The 17406-nt window shown below is 34.1% G+C and overlaps 2 protein-coding genes across 3 annotated transcripts; one reads left to right on the top strand and one right to left on the bottom strand.

Moving 5' to 3' along the window:
- Nucleotides 1-642: 642 nt before the first annotated feature.
- LOC116025278 (phosphoglucomutase, cytoplasmic) lies at nt 643-11382 on the top strand. 2 transcript variants are annotated; one of them, XM_031266454.1, is made up of 19 exons: nt 643-787; nt 921-1021; nt 2260-2341; nt 4092-4147; nt 7013-7126; nt 7310-7372; nt 7538-7657; nt 7760-7860; nt 8268-8327; nt 8441-8540; nt 8647-8804; nt 8904-8999; nt 9113-9176; nt 9364-9445; nt 9542-9711; nt 9808-9884; nt 10553-10685; nt 10845-10961; nt 11057-11382. In XM_031266454.1, the coding sequence occupies exons 2-19, from the start codon at nt 941-943 to the stop codon at nt 11126-11128; spliced, it is 1746 nt and encodes a 581-aa protein (XP_031122314.1). In that variant the 5' UTR covers nt 643-787; nt 921-940; the 3' UTR covers nt 11129-11382. The 2 variants fall into 2 exon arrangements, with proteins under 2 accessions (XP_031122314.1, XP_031122315.1); XM_031266455.1 differs by lacking the exon at nt 643-787 and having other exon boundaries at nt 901-1021.
- A 1198-nt stretch (nt 11383-12580) lies between these two features.
- LOC116024915 (21 kDa protein-like) lies at nt 12581-13563 on the bottom strand. Its single transcript, XM_031265950.1, has one exon. The coding sequence runs from the start codon at nt 13493-13495 to the stop codon at nt 12884-12886; it is 612 nt and encodes a 203-aa protein (XP_031121810.1). The 5' UTR covers nt 13496-13563; the 3' UTR covers nt 12581-12883.
- Nucleotides 13564-17406: the final 3843 nt, after the last annotated feature.

Here is a 17406-nt window from a genome sequence, read left to right as displayed (position 1 = left end):
GACTAAGTTTGTCAATACTAATCAACGTATGTAAATAATTTGCCCAAAACCAGCTGAAAAATCGTACTTGGTTTATTGGAGATCTCTTCTAAAGTAGTTCTAGAAGAAAGGAGAAATATATGAGTTACTATTTTAGAATGAATTGAACATTTGTTGTATAGTAAATTCTATACTATTTCTTAATTTTGTTAGAATTGTGTATACAATTCGTTTAATTTTTTTAGTCAAAACATTACAATTTTTTGCTTTTTTATTTTTATTTATACTTATCGAAGTATATGTATTTGAAAGTATTGATAAAATAAATCATAGTTATATTGCTGACTTGTATATAAAAAAATTCATAGAATTATTCTATTATGAGAGTATAAAAGAAAATTTTGACAATTCATTAATATAGATATATTATAAAAAATCTTATTTTATTTCTATATACATCTATAAATATCTATGAGAATCACTATTTTGTCATAGGTTAGTAGGGTGAGGCTAGGAAAATATAAAGAGAAAAGAGTGGAAAAAGGGAACCCAATTATCCTACGCATGAAGAAGAAGAGGTCTTTCATTCTTTCAAAAACTTGCGGTTCCCATAAAAGCCCATAGGAATAATCCGTTCATCGAATTTTTGATACCGCGACACGTCACACCTTACACCGAGGCTCTCGCCGAAGTGGGCCCCAGTTCCATTTAAAAAAAAATAAAAATTTTCCACTTCGTTTATTTCACTCTCTCCCGGAGATCCCCAAACACCACACACGTCCCTCCCTCATTTCGCCAACCTCTTCCTGTAAGAGTTCTCTCTCTCTCTCTCTCTCTCTCTGTATGTACGTATCTATGTATGCATTTCGTCTGTGCAATCGCTTAGCTAAGCGAAGTTACGTTTTTTGTAGATGCTGATTGATTTGTTGATTGATTTGTAGTTGGAGTGAAAAACGGAGAAATGGTGATGTTCAAAGTCAGTCGCGTCGAAACCACGCCGTTCGAAGGCCAGAAGCCTGGAACTTCTGGTCTCAGGAAGAAGGTTCGACTTTCGACACCTCACTCACTCACTATAGCTACTTGTTTTGATTTATTCTTTTAATTTTTTTATAGTTATTTTCTGGAATCAGCTAAAACCGGTTCCTGTTCAAACTCCTATACGTATCTGTTAAATCGACTCGATATGATCACTGAAATGTGTTTTTTTTCAATTTGATCTACTTCACTGGATTTCTTATGTTGCTCTGTTTTGATTAGTTGTGATATGTGATTGAAATGCGTTTTGATCGGAATGCGGATTTGGATCCTATGCATCTATGATCATCGGAAGTAGATCTAGTGGGAAAACTTTCATCTCTTTATACTGCTTTACCTCTAGACCTCTATGGTGCGACCATTTAACATTAAGATTTTGCTCCAGGCACTGTCATTCTGGATAAATCATAAATGCACAACTTTTATGTATATATGAATCAGATCAAGCATCTATATCAATTAAAACTGCTACAGATGTGTAGAGAATTTGGTGATTTATTAATATCATTTTATTGGCTTAATGGTGGAAAAGCCAAATTTTTATACTTTATATTCTAATCTATACATTTGAACTCTGTATCTTGTTATAATTATATTCAATTATGCTTAACAATTATATTTAGATCTTTAAAATTTGACAATTCAACCTTTGTACTAGCTAATTTATATCTTATTATTGATCTAAGAAAAAAATCAACTTACCTTGACTTTACTGACTTGGCTATTAGTTGACACAAATTATTTAAAAAACAACACCTTAACTTCATTTTAAAACACAATGTATCAAATATCTACAATTTTCAAACTAAAAAAGTTCTACCTATACGAAATTAGGTACAATATTATAGCCACCAACTACTTTCTAAATCATGAAATCAAGAGAGTATTATTTTTAGGGCTACATAATTCAATTGTATATAGTTTTCACATGATAGAAATGTTTGATATTAAATTGTTAAAATTTAGATGTTTGGATAATTGTTTAATGGCGCAAAGTTCCTTTTTTTGTTTCTGTTTTTGTTTTTTTTTTTTCCACCAATAAATCTACTTTATTACTTTAATATTATTAAAGGATTAAAGGATTCTTGGGGCTGTTAGACAATCCAATTTCTGTCCTATTTATGCTAAATGCTTGTAATTCTATATTATTTTACAGTTATTTCCATGATTTTGCTTCAGAAAGTCTTGTAAATGTCACTTGGTTAGTGCTTGATTTTAATAAAGTATTCTGATGAACTGTTTCAGGTGAAGGTATTCAAGCAACCTAAGTACTTGGAGAATTTTGTTCAGGCAACATTCAACGCCCTTGGAGCTGAGAAAGTCCGAGGTATAAAATAGTTATTATTTTGTTCTTTTTTCCTCATGTATTTTTAAGTTCTATTATTGCCAAAGCAATTGGCCCTGGGTTTGTTTGATACAACAATTCCATGTCGGTTATAATTTTAGGTGGTAGAATTGTTTGAATTTTTATTTGTTTGACTTCGGTAGTTTTCATTAAATCCAAACATTGAAGTCTAACTATGTTTAGATTTGAAGATTCTATATGGCATTCAATAATAACAGATGAAGGACATAGGAATCATGGATAGTTTCAAGAAATATGGATGTTTACTAATTTTATCCTTCAATAATTAACTACTAATATGTGGGCTATAGGGTGCTCCATATTCTATTTACTGTTATTATCATTTCTATAATTGCTACCATTATTTTAGAAATTATGGTGTTGATACTGAGGTAGAGAAAATTGTCATATTTGAAATGCAGTTTTAATTTGTTTTTGATGATTTGATGATATATGCAATTAATTGAAGATGACTGCCTTGCACCTTTTTTATTTTTTATTTTTGTTGGTTCCGTTTCCTTTTGAAAGGAAAGATGATAATTGATATATTAATCAACTAAGTCAAGCCTCAAACAGTCTAAAATAACTGGAGATGGAACAGAAATCCTAGAGATACAATCAGACATAGAACATGCTGCCCTAGCTAGTGTATGAGCAACTCTATTCGCTACCGTTTTACAAAAGTAAAATCAACATTAGGAAAATTCCTAGCTGTTTCTTTAATGTTTTGGATGATAAGACCTGAAGGGTAGTCCACTATTGAAGCTTGCAATTCTTGAATAACTTGAAGGGCGTCGACTTTCACTTGAACATTGTCGAACTGCATGTCTTTGATCCAGCTTAGTGTTTCCCTTACACCCACTGCTTCTGCTTCTGCTTCTTTAGCCATAAAAACCCCTCTCTAAGGAATGCATTTCGCTGCCACAAAATCCCCATTTTCATCTCTAATATCCATGGTTGAAAAAATCGCTTGGTGCTCCTCAGGCGCTTGGGGAGCGCCTAGCGCCTAGGACGCCTAGGTGGGATTTTTGCAACATTGCTAATATCACAGCCCATTCCCATCTTCCTCGAGTTCTGATCTATAGCTGCATCTACATTAATTTTAATCTACCTAGTTGGGGGTCAAGTGACTGGCAGCGACTAGGAAAAACCTGTGCTTGCATATTTTGCTCTGAAATCTTCCACAGAAAATAAAATTAATGTAGTTTGAAAGGTAGTTTCATTCCCTAATTGTTGAATTCACATTTGATTGAGTTATGGCTGACTTTACATCTATTCTAGGGATATGAATCAGGGTTTGATTCCCATTGTTTTCTGTTGGCTTACTGTATTAAGTTTGGTTAAATTGATGTGTAACATGAATTTCATTGCATAAGTTTTTGATTAAGGCTAGTTCATACATAAAGTTTTTAGTGATTATGATTATATGAGGAATTGGTGCCTTCATGATGGAAATTGTGTTTATGTTTTCATGGAAGATATTTAGAGTTTCATGTTTCTGTGATATCTAAATCTGTGTTCTAAGTGCTGGGGATGAGATTGGGTTTCGTTTTATGAGTGTTAATAGTTAGTTTGGCATCTGCATTACCAATTAAATGGCTTTCCTTGCCATTACTGTATTAACACAGTTTTTTTTTTCTTTTTAAGTGCATCTGGATGATATACTTTCTATCAAATTATTGATAGTCATACGACTATGTGCATCCATGTAATTGCATTGCCATCTGTGCAGGTGCTACACTTGTTGTCTCTGGTGATGGTCGGTACTTTTCCAAGGATGCAATCCAGGTGCAGTTTCATGAATTTCTTAATGGAACTTTTAGGTTGTCTTAACAAGAAAATATCATTTAATTGTGGGGAGAGAATTTGGTCACCATAATCCTAAATCAGTGATCACAACTCAATTCAGACCATATTTTATAATTTCATGGTTAAAGCTGTCTCCTTGCATTTTGGGTGATCTGGCATCTTCTAATTTGCCTGTGACATTCAGTGTTGCTTATCCTTCCATAAACATTTAGAGTAATTGGAAACATGAGAAAAAGGAATATATCAATTTGTAAATTCTTAAGAAAGCTAAGGACCAACTTCAGGTAGTACAAAAAATTTCCTTAAATAGCTCAAGTTTTTGATTCCCAAAAAGAAAAAAAATATTTAAGTAAAAGCTTATGTTTGTGATTCTGTGCCTGCTTTTCATTCTATAAATGTTATAGGAACATAAGAAAATTGAACATTTCAATTTCTAAATTCTGAAGATACTAAAGGACCTTATACTTCAGGTAGTACAAAAAATTTTCTTGTGGCATATCATCTTAGTTTTTGAAATAGCATATGTATCTCAGTATCTGTTATGCAATAAGGAGGTGTCTTCAAATCTTTGCTTATTTGATCTACTGGCTGTTATTTAGACAGTAAAACATCTGCTTATTAGAGTGTATTTTGGGTTTTTAGTGAGATTTTTAGTTATTGGCATTCATGGTGAAGTGATGATGAAACTATGCCTGTTGGGTATGTGACCAAAAGCAAGAAACCCAATATAATTGCTTTATAAATTGTAGCTGTTGTTGCTTCAGTTACTGAAAGCCATTATCATAATATTCTGTACAACCCCCAAAGATGACCTTGGAAGTAACTACATACTTGACCCAGGCTGTTGTTTCATTTGTGTGTGATTTTCTGGTATTGAATGTTGTGGTCTGTGGGTGAATATTATGGTTTAGTCTTGAGCTTTGGAATCCATATATAAATATATATTTCTATTCAAGGTATGGGGTGTTAGGAGCATAGGTTTGACTTATCTCCATGTATCTATCTCAAGACTCAAGAACCCCCTAAATATAAACAGGCTAAACCTTGGAGCTAACTGTACATGGACATTTGTGGCCTGAAAGAGTTGAAAGTTGCTTAGTCGGCATTGGATTTGCTGCTTTGGTTGCGCTGTCTTGGTGTAAATGCTTGTGTGTTGCATGTGCTTATCACTATATGGGTTGAGAGATATTAGTGGTAAATGCTTGTGTGTTGCATGTGCTTATCACTATATGGGTTGAGAGATATTAGTGGTGAATTAAAAAGTTGTCGAGAAGTTGAATTCAATTGTTGATAAGTTATGGGAGGGGTTGATAGAAAATGGTTAACTTCTTTAGCATCTCCTATTTTCAAAAAATCAATATTTTCAACATCTCTTATTGCAACTTCAGAACATATCACGCAAACCTCTATCTTAGTATTTTCAAAACCATTTTCTTCCTTCAAATATTATTGAATATCATGAATGAATCTCAGCTTTGTATTTTCATTGATCAATTTAAACAAAGACCTCTATAACAATTTGTCAATTTCAACACCTTTATTTTTTCAAGTTTAGCAAAATTGTTAAGCTCATTAGCAAACTGTAAGTTCCTTCAGTTTTACCTTGGGGGAATTAGATGATTTTTTTTGAACCTCCTTAAACATGTGATTGCCCTCCCTTCAAGGTAGTATTCTTCCTTTGAATATTCGGTATCAGCTATAAACATATAGCACATGTTGGAATATATCATGGTCAAAAACACCTTTGTTGTGGTTGTTTGAGGATAGTATATATTTCTTTGGATTGGTACAAGTGTAATCTTCATCCCATCCTTAATAAGCTTGTATGATAATCCCATTCATCAAATTGTCATGGTCAACTAAACACAAGATGGCACTCTTTCATATTTGTAATATCATGTACTACTTATTGCATTTTCCAATTGACAAAGGGACTTCACACCTCTCTGCCACCACTATTTCTTTTCTTTTTTCATTCACCCATTTTGTAAGGATTTTGTGTTTCTTTTAATGTATTCCCAATAAATTAAATTTGCAAGGCTATATGTAATAATGTTCTCACAACTCCTTCCTTCCATCAATTATAAGATTGAAAGAACATTCTGATATAGTGGACCTCTGGAACAGGTTGTGTTGTGAGCTTTTGTTTGTTTTCATCTTTCAAACCAAAGTGCTGGACTATATTCTCCTTTATATGGTCCTGATAGGATAAGTTGCTTTTGTGCAATTCCCACAATGGTCTGCTGGCCAATAATTTGATTGCCCATGAGTACATTAAGTGGGAACAATACTATATTGTTGAGCAGCCATTGGCCTTGAGGAACCCCTGGCTCTGATGCCACTTGATACTGGGAGAAACATGTTAGGTCTGATCTTTCTGAGGCAAAGAAATTTGCGAAAGCCCTAAGGTCTTTTGCTAGAAACAGGCAGAGAAAGAAAAACAATTTTTTGTTTCTAGAACAGTTCTATATTTCGATATGCACTATATTTCTACTGGTGTATTTATAGGCTTAATATATCTAGTGAATTAACTAGTTTTAGAAACTAAAATTAAGAAAATAAATTAAAAATAATGTTGGAGCCAAATTAATCTAGGAATGTAAAGTATTAGGATTCTAATTACTAAATCTATGAGGAAAAAGTGAAAACTATCCCTAGTCATTTTAGGGAAATAGTATTGATGATTGATCTTGATTTTTGCCAACTTGTTAATCTTGATGAACTGGTGAAAACCAACGGAGCTCCTGTATTGATCAGGATATTGCTTATCAAACTATTAATCGTCCTACAGCGTTTCATATAGGATTGGCAATTTAAACTTTATTCTATCTGTTCTTTCTGCAGATCATTATTAAAATGTCAGCTGCAAATGGAGTCAGACGTGTTTGGGTTGGTCTAAATGGATTAATGTCTACTCCTGCTGTATCTGGTGTCATACGTGAAAGAGTAGCGGCTGATGTAAGTTCTTTCCTGCAGAAAGATAAGTTTGTGTTTCAGGGCTTATGCAAGTTCTTTCCTGTGGAAAGATATGATTTGTTTCTTGTTTGTTCATTTTCCTGTTAGTGTATTTTCTTCTCTTGTTACATAAAACTATGTCCCTAACTATTCTAATCTCTGTTTCTCTACTACTCCTGAATGCAGGGAGCGAAGGCAAATGGGGCATTTATATTAACTGCTAGCCACAACCCTGGTGGGCCGACTGAGGTTGGCTCCTGCAGTCAGTCCTGCATTGTTCATTCTGATATCCTCTTTTTCCTTATTGCACAAACCATCAAAATTATTGAAATACCCATGTTTCTTGTGCTGATGGATCTATTGCATGCTCCTTACTAGAATCTTTTACTTTTATTTGTTGTGGCTCTCTTATAGGATTTTGGAATTAAATACAACATGGAAAATGGTGGTCCTGCACCAGAAGGTATTACTAACAAGATCTATGAGATCACCACAACAATAAAGGAGTACTTGATTGCAGAGGACTTGCCAGATGTATGCCTTGTTCCTTGTGAAATATTTTTTAAATTAATAATTTAATTGTCCTTTGATAATGTAGAAATCTTATATATTTTTTATTCTTAAATTAAATTACAGGTGGACATCTCTGCAGTAGGTGTGACAAGCTTCACTGGACCAGAAGGACAGTTTGATGTCGATGTTTTTGATTCAACTACTGACTACGTGAAATTGATGAAGTATGCTATCTATGCCATTTAATTTGAATAAGTGGCTGGTCCTCATTGATAGTTAGTATTGAATTAATAAGTATCCTCTTATTTTTATGAAGTTATTAATGCTGTGCAAGTTATTGCAGAGTTAAAAAAAAATCTTTTTTAAATCAATTAGTAATCTTCATGGTTGCTGAGTGATGCTACTTTTATAGTTGTGGTTTGCTGTTTTGTTTTTCCCCGTATCTTGCTCTAAGTGATGAACTTTGAGATACGGAGAGAGCTATTTTGTGACTTATTTATCATTTGAATTTTATTTTAAAGATAAAATTTTTTTAGCTGCAGTTTATAATTTTCCCAATTTTTACCATTCCTTGGAATATATTTCCTTTTTTTTTTTTTTGCCAAAATATGACATGCTGATCTCTTTTCAGGTCGATTTTTGATTTCCAGTGTATTCAGAAATTGCTTTCATCTCCAAATTTCACATTTTGGTAGGTGCTATTTTATTTCGTGTTTTGATCTGTTGCTAGGAATTCCTTTCTGAGAATTCTTGTTTTCCATTTAAGAATGTGTGTTGAATGCTAAAACATGTATTATGACTTAGCTATGATGCGCTTCATGGTGTTGCTGGAGTTTATGCTAAACGTATATTTGTGGATGAGCTGGGTGCTAAAGAAAGCTCCCTACTAAACTGTGTTCCAAAGGTCTTGATTTTATCCATATTTTGTAAGAATGAAATTATTGATCTTATACCACTTGTCTCCCTCATAGCAATATTTCTCAGTTTTCTATATTACTTCATCTGAGCAGGAGGACTTTGGTGGAGGTCATCCTGATCCGAATCTGACCTATGCAAAGGAGTTGGTTGCTCGCATGGGACTGTCTAAGACTCACCCTGAGTCAAACCCACCTGAATTTGGAGCAGCCGCTGATGGAGATGCAGATCGCAACATGGTCCTTGGGAAGAGGTGATTTTTCCCCCCCTTAAAATTCCTTTCATTCTCAGTGTTGGTTTTATTTCATTTTATTTTTATGAAAGTTTATAAATTTATTGTTTTTGATTGCAGGTTCTTTGTGACTCCTTCTGATTCTGTTGCTATAATTGCTGCTAATGCAGTTGGTGCAATCCCTTACTTTTCTGGTGGTCTGAAAGGAGTTGCCAGGTCTTCATTTTGCTTGACACTCTTTTTACTATAATCTAGAATCCTGTAAATGGTTTCCCAAATAATACCAGCATGCTTAATGCCATTACTATATGCAACTGCTTTTATCACAGGAGCATGCCCACATCAGCTGCTCTTGATGTGGTGGCTAAACACCTCAACTTAAAATTTTTTGAGGTATGGATTCTTTTGCTTTTATTTTTATTTTTATTTTAAAATATTTTATTGCAGTTTTTGGGTTAATGGGTAGATCAGTTGTGAAGTGGGATTTGAACTGCTAACCACTAAGCCAAGGAGACCTCTTAGCATAAACCAAGGGTCTTGCCTAAATCTTTGTTTTAATTAATGCTGCTATCTTTTCCAGGTGCCCACAGGTTGGAAGTTTTTTGGTAACTTGATGGATGCCGGGATGTGCTCAATTTGTGGTGAAGAAAGCTTTGGAACTGGTATGAGTTCTGGCCTCCTTCGGTATTTAATTTCAGACCAATATCCTTACTGGCGCATGTTATATCTATATTTTGGTTTTATTTATATATGAACAGGCTCAGATCATATTCGTGAAAAGGATGGAATTTGGGCTGTTTTAGCCTGGCTAAATATTCTTGCCCATAAAAATAAAGATCTAAGTGGCAAGCTTGTAACAGTAGAAGATATTGTTCGCCAACATTGGGCCACTTATGGACGTCACTATTATACTAGATACGACTATGAGGTATCTATTAGTAATTTATACATGCATTATTCACATCCATGAATTATTGTAGGGGGTTATGACATGCTATTTACAACTGACCTTTTGTTCTGAAAGAATGTTGATGCATCTGGTGCAAAGGAACTGATGGCTCATTTAGTCAAGCTGCAATCCTCCCTTGATGAAGTTAACAAGTAACCTACTCTTTATTTTCAGGAGACTTTCTTTTATAAATATATTCAGAATTCTCATGCATACTTTTGGTTACTTTTCAAACCTTGTTCTTGGTTTTAATTTTTGGTTACCTCCTTGCATATGGAAAATACAACATAAAAGAATAAAGGTCTGTATACTAAAGAATATAACATCAAGGCCCGAAAAACTTTACAGCAACCACCTTTTTTTATTTGTCTTGGAATATCCTGGTTAGAAATTATGTGAAACCATGAAGATATGATCAATATAGTACCCCTCTACTGGGATTTGTTTGATGAGCCAATGCTTGCTATTGTGTGCAATTGTTTGATAGATGATTTCAAGGTCAACTTTCCTCTTCGATCAAGTACTGAGTAGTTGTGGGTTATGAAATGATAGCTAGGTTTATAAAAGTTATATATGGAGCAGATGTAGGTTTATGGTATCACAATCACCCACATCCAATGAAGGTCATACTGAGTGTTCCCTGAAAACTGAATGTGAGATGGTTTGACCTCTGCATTAGGATACCAAAGTTGGGAGCGTTTCACATTTGTTGCCTCCATCTGAAACCACCATTTAAATGTGCTCTGTTTAGGTTATTAACCCATCACCACTGTCCTTAGGCTATTGAACTGATATTGTTATGTTTCCTTCATATTTACAGGATTGTAGCAGGAGTACGGAATGATGTTTCAAAGGTTGTCCATGGTGATGAATTTGAGTACAAAGATCCTGTTGATGGCTCCATCTCAAGTCATCAGGGTATCCGGTATCTCTTTGAAGATGGGTCACGATTGGTAAGGAGTATTCCTCTGCACTGTCCATGGTTTATAGTGTTTGTGAATATGCACTGACATGCTACTTTAATCTATATTGATGTTCTAAATACATTGCTTGCTATTTCTGTGACACAATAATTACTCTGGAATCTCCGATTTATTTATGTGATACACAAGGTTTTCCGTCTCTCTGGAACTGGTTCTGAGGGTGCAACCATCCGTCTGTACATCGAGCAATATGAGAAGGATGCGTCCAAGATTGGAAGAGAATCCTCGGATGCACTTGCCCCTCTTGTAAGCTATCTTGTAGCAAGCTTTATTATACCCTTACTGCCTGCTTACTTTTTTCTTTTCCAAAATTTGATATTAATTCTTTAATCTTGGAACAGGTGGAGGTTGCTCTTAAGCTGTCTAAGATGCAGGAATTCACTGGCCGATCCGCCCCAACTGTTATAACATAAATAGTTGGTCTGCTTTAATTATTGCTCTGCTTTTTTGTATATCCTGACAAAGAGTATAATAAAGTGTTTACCGTTATTATATGACCGGACTGTTCGGTCAAATATATATATGCAGAGCAGAGGATTTTGGGGGGTTGTCATTTTGTAGTATTGTATGATTGGATGAGTGTATTGCTGATTGAGTGATTGGTTATCCATATCCTCCGTAAGTTTTGTTGTTTTTCGCTATATAGCTTTGAGCCGTTCGTACTGTCTTCTTTTGCACATTACTTACTCTTGACGCATATTTTATTAGTTGATTTATCTTAGGAGCATTTTTTGGAGCTTGATTCGATACTTTTACAACTTTCTCAAGATGAAGCTGAAAGTTAAGGTCAGAACTATATAGAGGATGGCATTTAACTAGTTTCAAAATACAGGAAAAGTAGTTATATTTATATTGTGTCAATTATTGATTTCATTTACTTCCATTTCAATTTCTATGAAAATCATGAGCAAACTCACTTTTTTAGTATGTGAATGAGATTGTTGGTCTAGGTTTCGAATGGATTTTGACACCGAAATACAATTAGCTAACAGCTAAGCAATTACCTAAAAGCTAATCATCGAACACGTGAAAGTTTCACAACAATTTTAATGTTTTTATGATTCAAATCATTTGATTGAATCAAACATTACCTATTTATCTCACTCAATAAGAAAATAGGTAAAGAGATTGTCTCAATCAATAACAAGGACAGATAGATACTGCTAAAGATTGGTGAGGATCAAAAGTTTTATTTAATGTAGCTTACGGATCAGAAGTGCTTCTTGCCGAATAGATTCCAAAGACAACATTATATTAGATCAAATCAAATATATCTTATAGGAAGTTGGCCACCTTACCATAATATTCTTTCTTCAACAATTCCATATTCATCTTACAACTGTCCCTTATTTTGTATGGAGTCCAATTGATGACACAACATACAAAATTTACCAATTAAATTCAATAAAATTTGTATCCTGTTTGGTTAATTGGGCAAGTCTCTCTCAAATAGTCTCTTCGGTTCCATTGCCGCTAAATTGTTATTTATATTTTCTTTTAATATTCAAGGGAGGAGAGAAAACAATAGATGCATTATATAAATTCCAGCCACTAGTACTTCACGGCAACAAAATCAACAAACAATTTATACATGATCTCTATAAGGGGTTATTAGAATGGTAGATACAAATAGCTAGGTGATCATGATTGCCATCCAATGTTAAGACTATTAAATTTGATTTGAACATTTTCACTTGCCAATATGGTAGAAATACAAAAGAAAACAGAAAAGGAAAAAGAGGAGAAATTAAGAGACAGAGAGTGGGGAACCACTAAAAAAAAGTGTATATATGATTGAATCATAGTACACTAAAAAAATTGCATGATTAACAATTTAATGAACTCCAATCCATTATTAATTCTCATAAAAAAAATTGTACATGTATAATATTAAAAAAAACACACACAACAACAACAACAAATATACTTATAAAAATATACTCCTTACATTTATACTAACTATTAGATATGTGCACTCAATATAACTCTCGTGTAGCCATTTTCCAAGAGCTGAGGAATAATAGCATAATGGCCGACAAACCAAAAGAAACTACATAAGACGACTAAGAGGGACACATATTCATATGATATTATTCCCTCATTATATTTATACTTCTTTCACTTTTTACAATTCACGATGACGCCGTAACTAACCTAACGCTCATTCATCACGGCGCCGTTATATTACTCGCGAAATAGTTAACCAAAGCCAATGCATTGCTCGTCACCTGCTTAACCTTCGTGACGCGATCACACACGTCCGTTTTCAGGGGCCCATCCACCACGCCCTCGAATCCGTCCGCACACGTGTCCTCGTTCGTCTCCGCCGCGCTCATCCACGTCTGCACATTGCTCATCTGGAACCTCAGCGCCTCGCCCGAGCCGCCCAGCTGCTTCAGCTGCGCCAGCGAGTCGTGCATTTGGTCCACGCTGTCGCTGAAAGCCGAGGAGCAGTCCTGGAGCGCGGCGGCGGCGTCCGGGTCGGCGCCGAGCCGCGACAGGTTGTCGAAGTGAGCCGCCATGTGCTTGGCTCCGCTCAGGCTCAAGCTGATGGCGGCTCGCGCCAGCCGGCCGCGGTCCTGGCTCACGCGGCTCGCGTACGGCGCCATCGTGTTGTAGCATATTTCCGGGTATAGCGTGCTTTGGCAGCTCGTACGGATGAACTCCGAGTCGTTCTCGCCGCCACCGGGAGCCGGAGTTGGGGCGGCGGAGTCGAGGGGCGCCGCCGCTGCAAAGCCGAGGAGGAGGATGTAGATAGAAAGTGAAAGTGTGGCTTTCATGGCTTAGCTTAGCTTGAAGCTTTTAAGACTTGTTTGGAAAGTAATAATACTACAAAGTGTGAGGGAAAGGAGAGGTTGATGGGGGTATAAGTAAGAAAATGTTGTATCTTTGAAATTACCTTTATGCCCTTGGTATGTGTGAATTGGCTCCATTTGGTGGACTTGGCATTATGCATGTTTGTATGTTCACTATGTTGCATGTCTTTGATTGTGAGGATGTGATGAGTTTGATGTGGGCTTTCACACATACCAAGGGCATAAAGGTAATTTCAAAGATATAACGTTTTATTCCTTGCTTACAAGTTTGATTTGGGCTTTCATCCATACATCTATCCATCAATTCTTACTTTTGGAAAATGATAAGTGTATCTTAAAAAGTTAAAAATAAAACTTTTACCATATATTTTAATTTCATTAGAGAAAGTATGAGAAAGAAATACAATTTGTTTTTATTATAAATTTATACTAGGTAATTAATTAAATGAAAAAGTAAAGGATAAAAAGTGAGATACATATTGTTGAATAGGTCTAAAGACAACCATCGACTTCAATTCACAAGAGCCCTGACCTCAACTCACTCTAGATTTTTGGCCTTGGCTCAAAATAATAGTCTGGATAGAGTCCTTCAATGGGTGAGGGAGGGCCTACGACCTAATACAGAATGGTGCGAGACATAAGGCAGACTCGATCTATCACTGTTATGAAAACTTGACTATGTAGTGTTAGGGCATATGGAAAGCATTGAAACTTAAGAAAGTTAGACAATAGTTATGAAAAATTTAAATTTATCTAATTTATGTGGTGGACCATTATAGAGACTCCCTAAATTGTCATTTTTTATTTTGTTGAATACATAAATTCTTTATTAACTCATAGTCTGGTAAGTCAATTCACCAGTAATCTATGAAAATAAATAATTTTCATTTTCAAATGTATGAGTGACTAATATCTTTGATATTACCTTTATGCCCTTAATTTGTGAATTGGCTCCATTTGGTGAACTTGGCGTTATGCATGTTTGTATGTTGCATGTCTTGATAATGAGGATGTGAGGTTGATATGGGCTAGCTTTCAGCTATCATACATCAATTCTAACTTTTGGAAAATAATAAGTGTATATTTAAAAATAAATTTTTCACTATATGTTTTTATTTTATTAGAGAAAGTAAAAGAAAGAAAGAAAAAAGCGATTCATTTTTATTATGAACTAATTAAAATTAAACATGCTATCATATTATATCAATTTTATTAATTTTTTCCACCCACATAATATTCCCCAAGCCTTAGTCACCTAGTGTTGGGTCCCATGGCACTATACCTATTTAATCATAAAAACAAATAATAAGACTAAAATATTATTCTCAAAGTCCCACACTGCTTATTTCATTGTCATTTTTATAGTCAGATGCAATTAAATTTTAACTTTTAACTTTTTATGTTTCCAAGTGTAGATGTTGACAATTTATGTACGGAGTGTTAACTATTATTTCCAAATTTAATTTAAAAAGTGAAACTATTTTTTTTAGATTAAAGAATTACCTGTCTTGTTTTTATAAGTTGAAATTTCAAACTCTAACTGCTTATTATTGCTCTTACTTTGAAGATTGATGGAAAAAGTAAATCGCAAGAAGTGTCTCTATTTATTTTTATCGATGTACATATTTTTTTTTATTTCAAAAAGATATTATAATTTTATTATGAAGAGTAAGTTATTACTCTTTCAACTCCAATCTAAAAAAAAAAAAGAAGTTATTACATACCTTTTATTAAAACTTTAATATTATTGATTTTTATATAATTTTTAGATTAGATTAAATATAACACACATTTCTATGACATTAAAGAAGCAAAGCGTTATCATTTCGGATCTCACACTTTATTCATTAGCAATATATTTTTACTTTATTGTTTGGCCTCTAAAATAATTAGCTTTTACAATTTATATATATTATCATTAATCATATAAAATTTTAATTAGAGTGGGGATGGATAGATGGATGTAGTATCAATTGTCTAGCATTACCAATACAAAATTAGATATGAATCTAGTGATGCGAGTACACTTGAAAATACTTAATATTGATTCATAATGTATTTAATATTAATTATAATTAACTGTACGTATTGATCGTAAATAAGTAAATATATAATTTAAAGTGATTATTTAAAAAAAAAATCTAGATACTTTTCACACTACACCTATCTTTAATTATAATTGATGGTAGATGCCTTCAACATTAATGTTTATGGATTTTTTTAAAAGATATTTGACTTGTTGGCTAAATTGTTCACTAGCAAAAAAAAAAAAAGGTTCACTAGCATCACATTTTTGTCCATCTCTCTAGAAAAGTAGTTATCCCCACACCTTCGTTGTCAATCAACTAAGGTCCAGGTAAACCCCACTCCTTTTCCGAGTATGTGAGTAAACCCTCGCCCTGTGATCCTAGCCGGCAAAGGACCACAAGGAGGTTAACCAGCCTAGGTTGCCCATAGCTGACCGGCTCAAACCCGGGTGGCAGACGGTTTCGAACTCAGGACCTCACGGCCGCGAGCGTCTTGGTCTTGCCACTCAGGCTGCCCTTACGGGCATTTTTCAGTTATATATGATTGTTGCAAAGGTTGTCCACCACACATTCGATGCAACTAAGGTATGCTGCCCCTATTTCGTAACATATTTAACTTATCAGTCAATTTTAATTTATTTGATCAGTATTAATTGTGTGGCTTAGTTAAACAATCAATATGAGTGTTTGCTTAATTAACTTTTTGTAAGAGCTTATTATTTCAAAATACTAAAATTTAAATAGCTGTTCAAAACAACTTTTTCGATAAGCTATTTGAGAAAGTCATTTTGTATGTAATCAGCTATAAGCTAATAACTAATTTACCAAACACTTTTATAGAATCAACTAATACTATCAGCTAGTGAAACCCACTAACCAAATAAGCTAACAACTATCCGCTAACACTTCCTACATCTATTTTAGAAACTTAATGAAAGAAATTAATTATAAAATGTATCTCATCAATTAGTTCCACACTTTACTTGTGTCAATAAAGTTAAATTATCAATTCATTTAAAAAAAAATAAATCTATCGAATTTTTCTTCTCCGTTTAACGGTCTGAGTCCACCAGCGTTCGCTCCTTTTTAGCTAAGGTTGCTGCAAAGGTTGCTCCACGATTGATTATGAACTATTTTGTGATGAGAGAGAGAGATGGTGGATTTTGTGCCTACTTTTCCATTCACAGACGGCAGACAAAAAGCAAAAGCTTGTGAATAGATGAAGACAGCCCCTTTCCACTTGTGACTTTGTGTCTATGTTAATGGCCCATCTCATAATTCATAACTACCATTATTTTTATTTCCGTATCAATAAATATCGATCCCACTTACTTAATACTCGATCATATCATATACTTTTATTTTTGTCACCACGAAAATTCGTTACCACTATTTTTAAAATGTGTATCGAATAAATTTCGTCTTCTGACTCTAGCTGAGAAAGGACCACAATGAAGTAAATCAATCCAAATTATTAATAACTGATTGACTCAAAACATAAAGACTAATCATAACTTCATTACATAGTTTTAGTCTTTTAGAGGTTTCGAGAATAATATAATGTTCTCAAAGAAAAAAATTTCTAGATCATGTGAAGACACAGTTAGATTCAATCTGAACCACATATTGGTAAAAGTTACTCCTATAAAGGTATAACGTAACAACAGTAAACAATATAGGAAAATTATCGGATGTTTTGGAAGTAAATATACCTTTTCTGGACTATTTAGCACACACAAATAATGTCAAATTAGTGACTAGGATCTGAAATTGTATTCGTGGATCTTGAATGTACGAAACCTTAAAGTTTTACTTAATTTTAAAACAGATTATCTTATTCTTTAATTA

Source organism: Ipomoea triloba, chromosome 7, assembly GCF_003576645.1.
Source record: "Ipomoea triloba cultivar NCNSP0323 chromosome 7, ASM357664v1".
Lineage (NCBI taxonomy): Eukaryota > Viridiplantae > Streptophyta > Magnoliopsida > Solanales > Convolvulaceae > Ipomoea > Ipomoea triloba.
Note: the sequence above shows the minus strand (reverse complement) of the source record. Positions and strands in the feature narration are given on the sequence as shown.

Excerpts from the sequence above, each read along its gene's own strand:
- LOC116024915 (XM_031265950.1), bottom strand. The coding sequence starts at position 13,495 with ATGAAAGCCACACTTTCACTTTCTATCTACATCCTCCTCCTCGGCTTT.
- LOC116025278 (XM_031266454.1), top strand. The coding sequence starts at position 941 with ATGGTGATGTTCAAAGTCAGTCGCGTCGAAACCACGCCGTTCGAAGGC. Across the intron at positions 7,658-7,759 it reads TTGCAGAGGACTTGCCAGAT|GTGGACATCTCTGCAGTAGG; the intron begins GTATGCCTTGTT and ends ATTAAATTACAG. Across the intron at positions 9,000-9,112 it reads GGTCTGAAAGGAGTTGCCAG|GAGCATGCCCACATCAGCTG; the intron begins GTCTTCATTTTG and ends CTTTTATCACAG.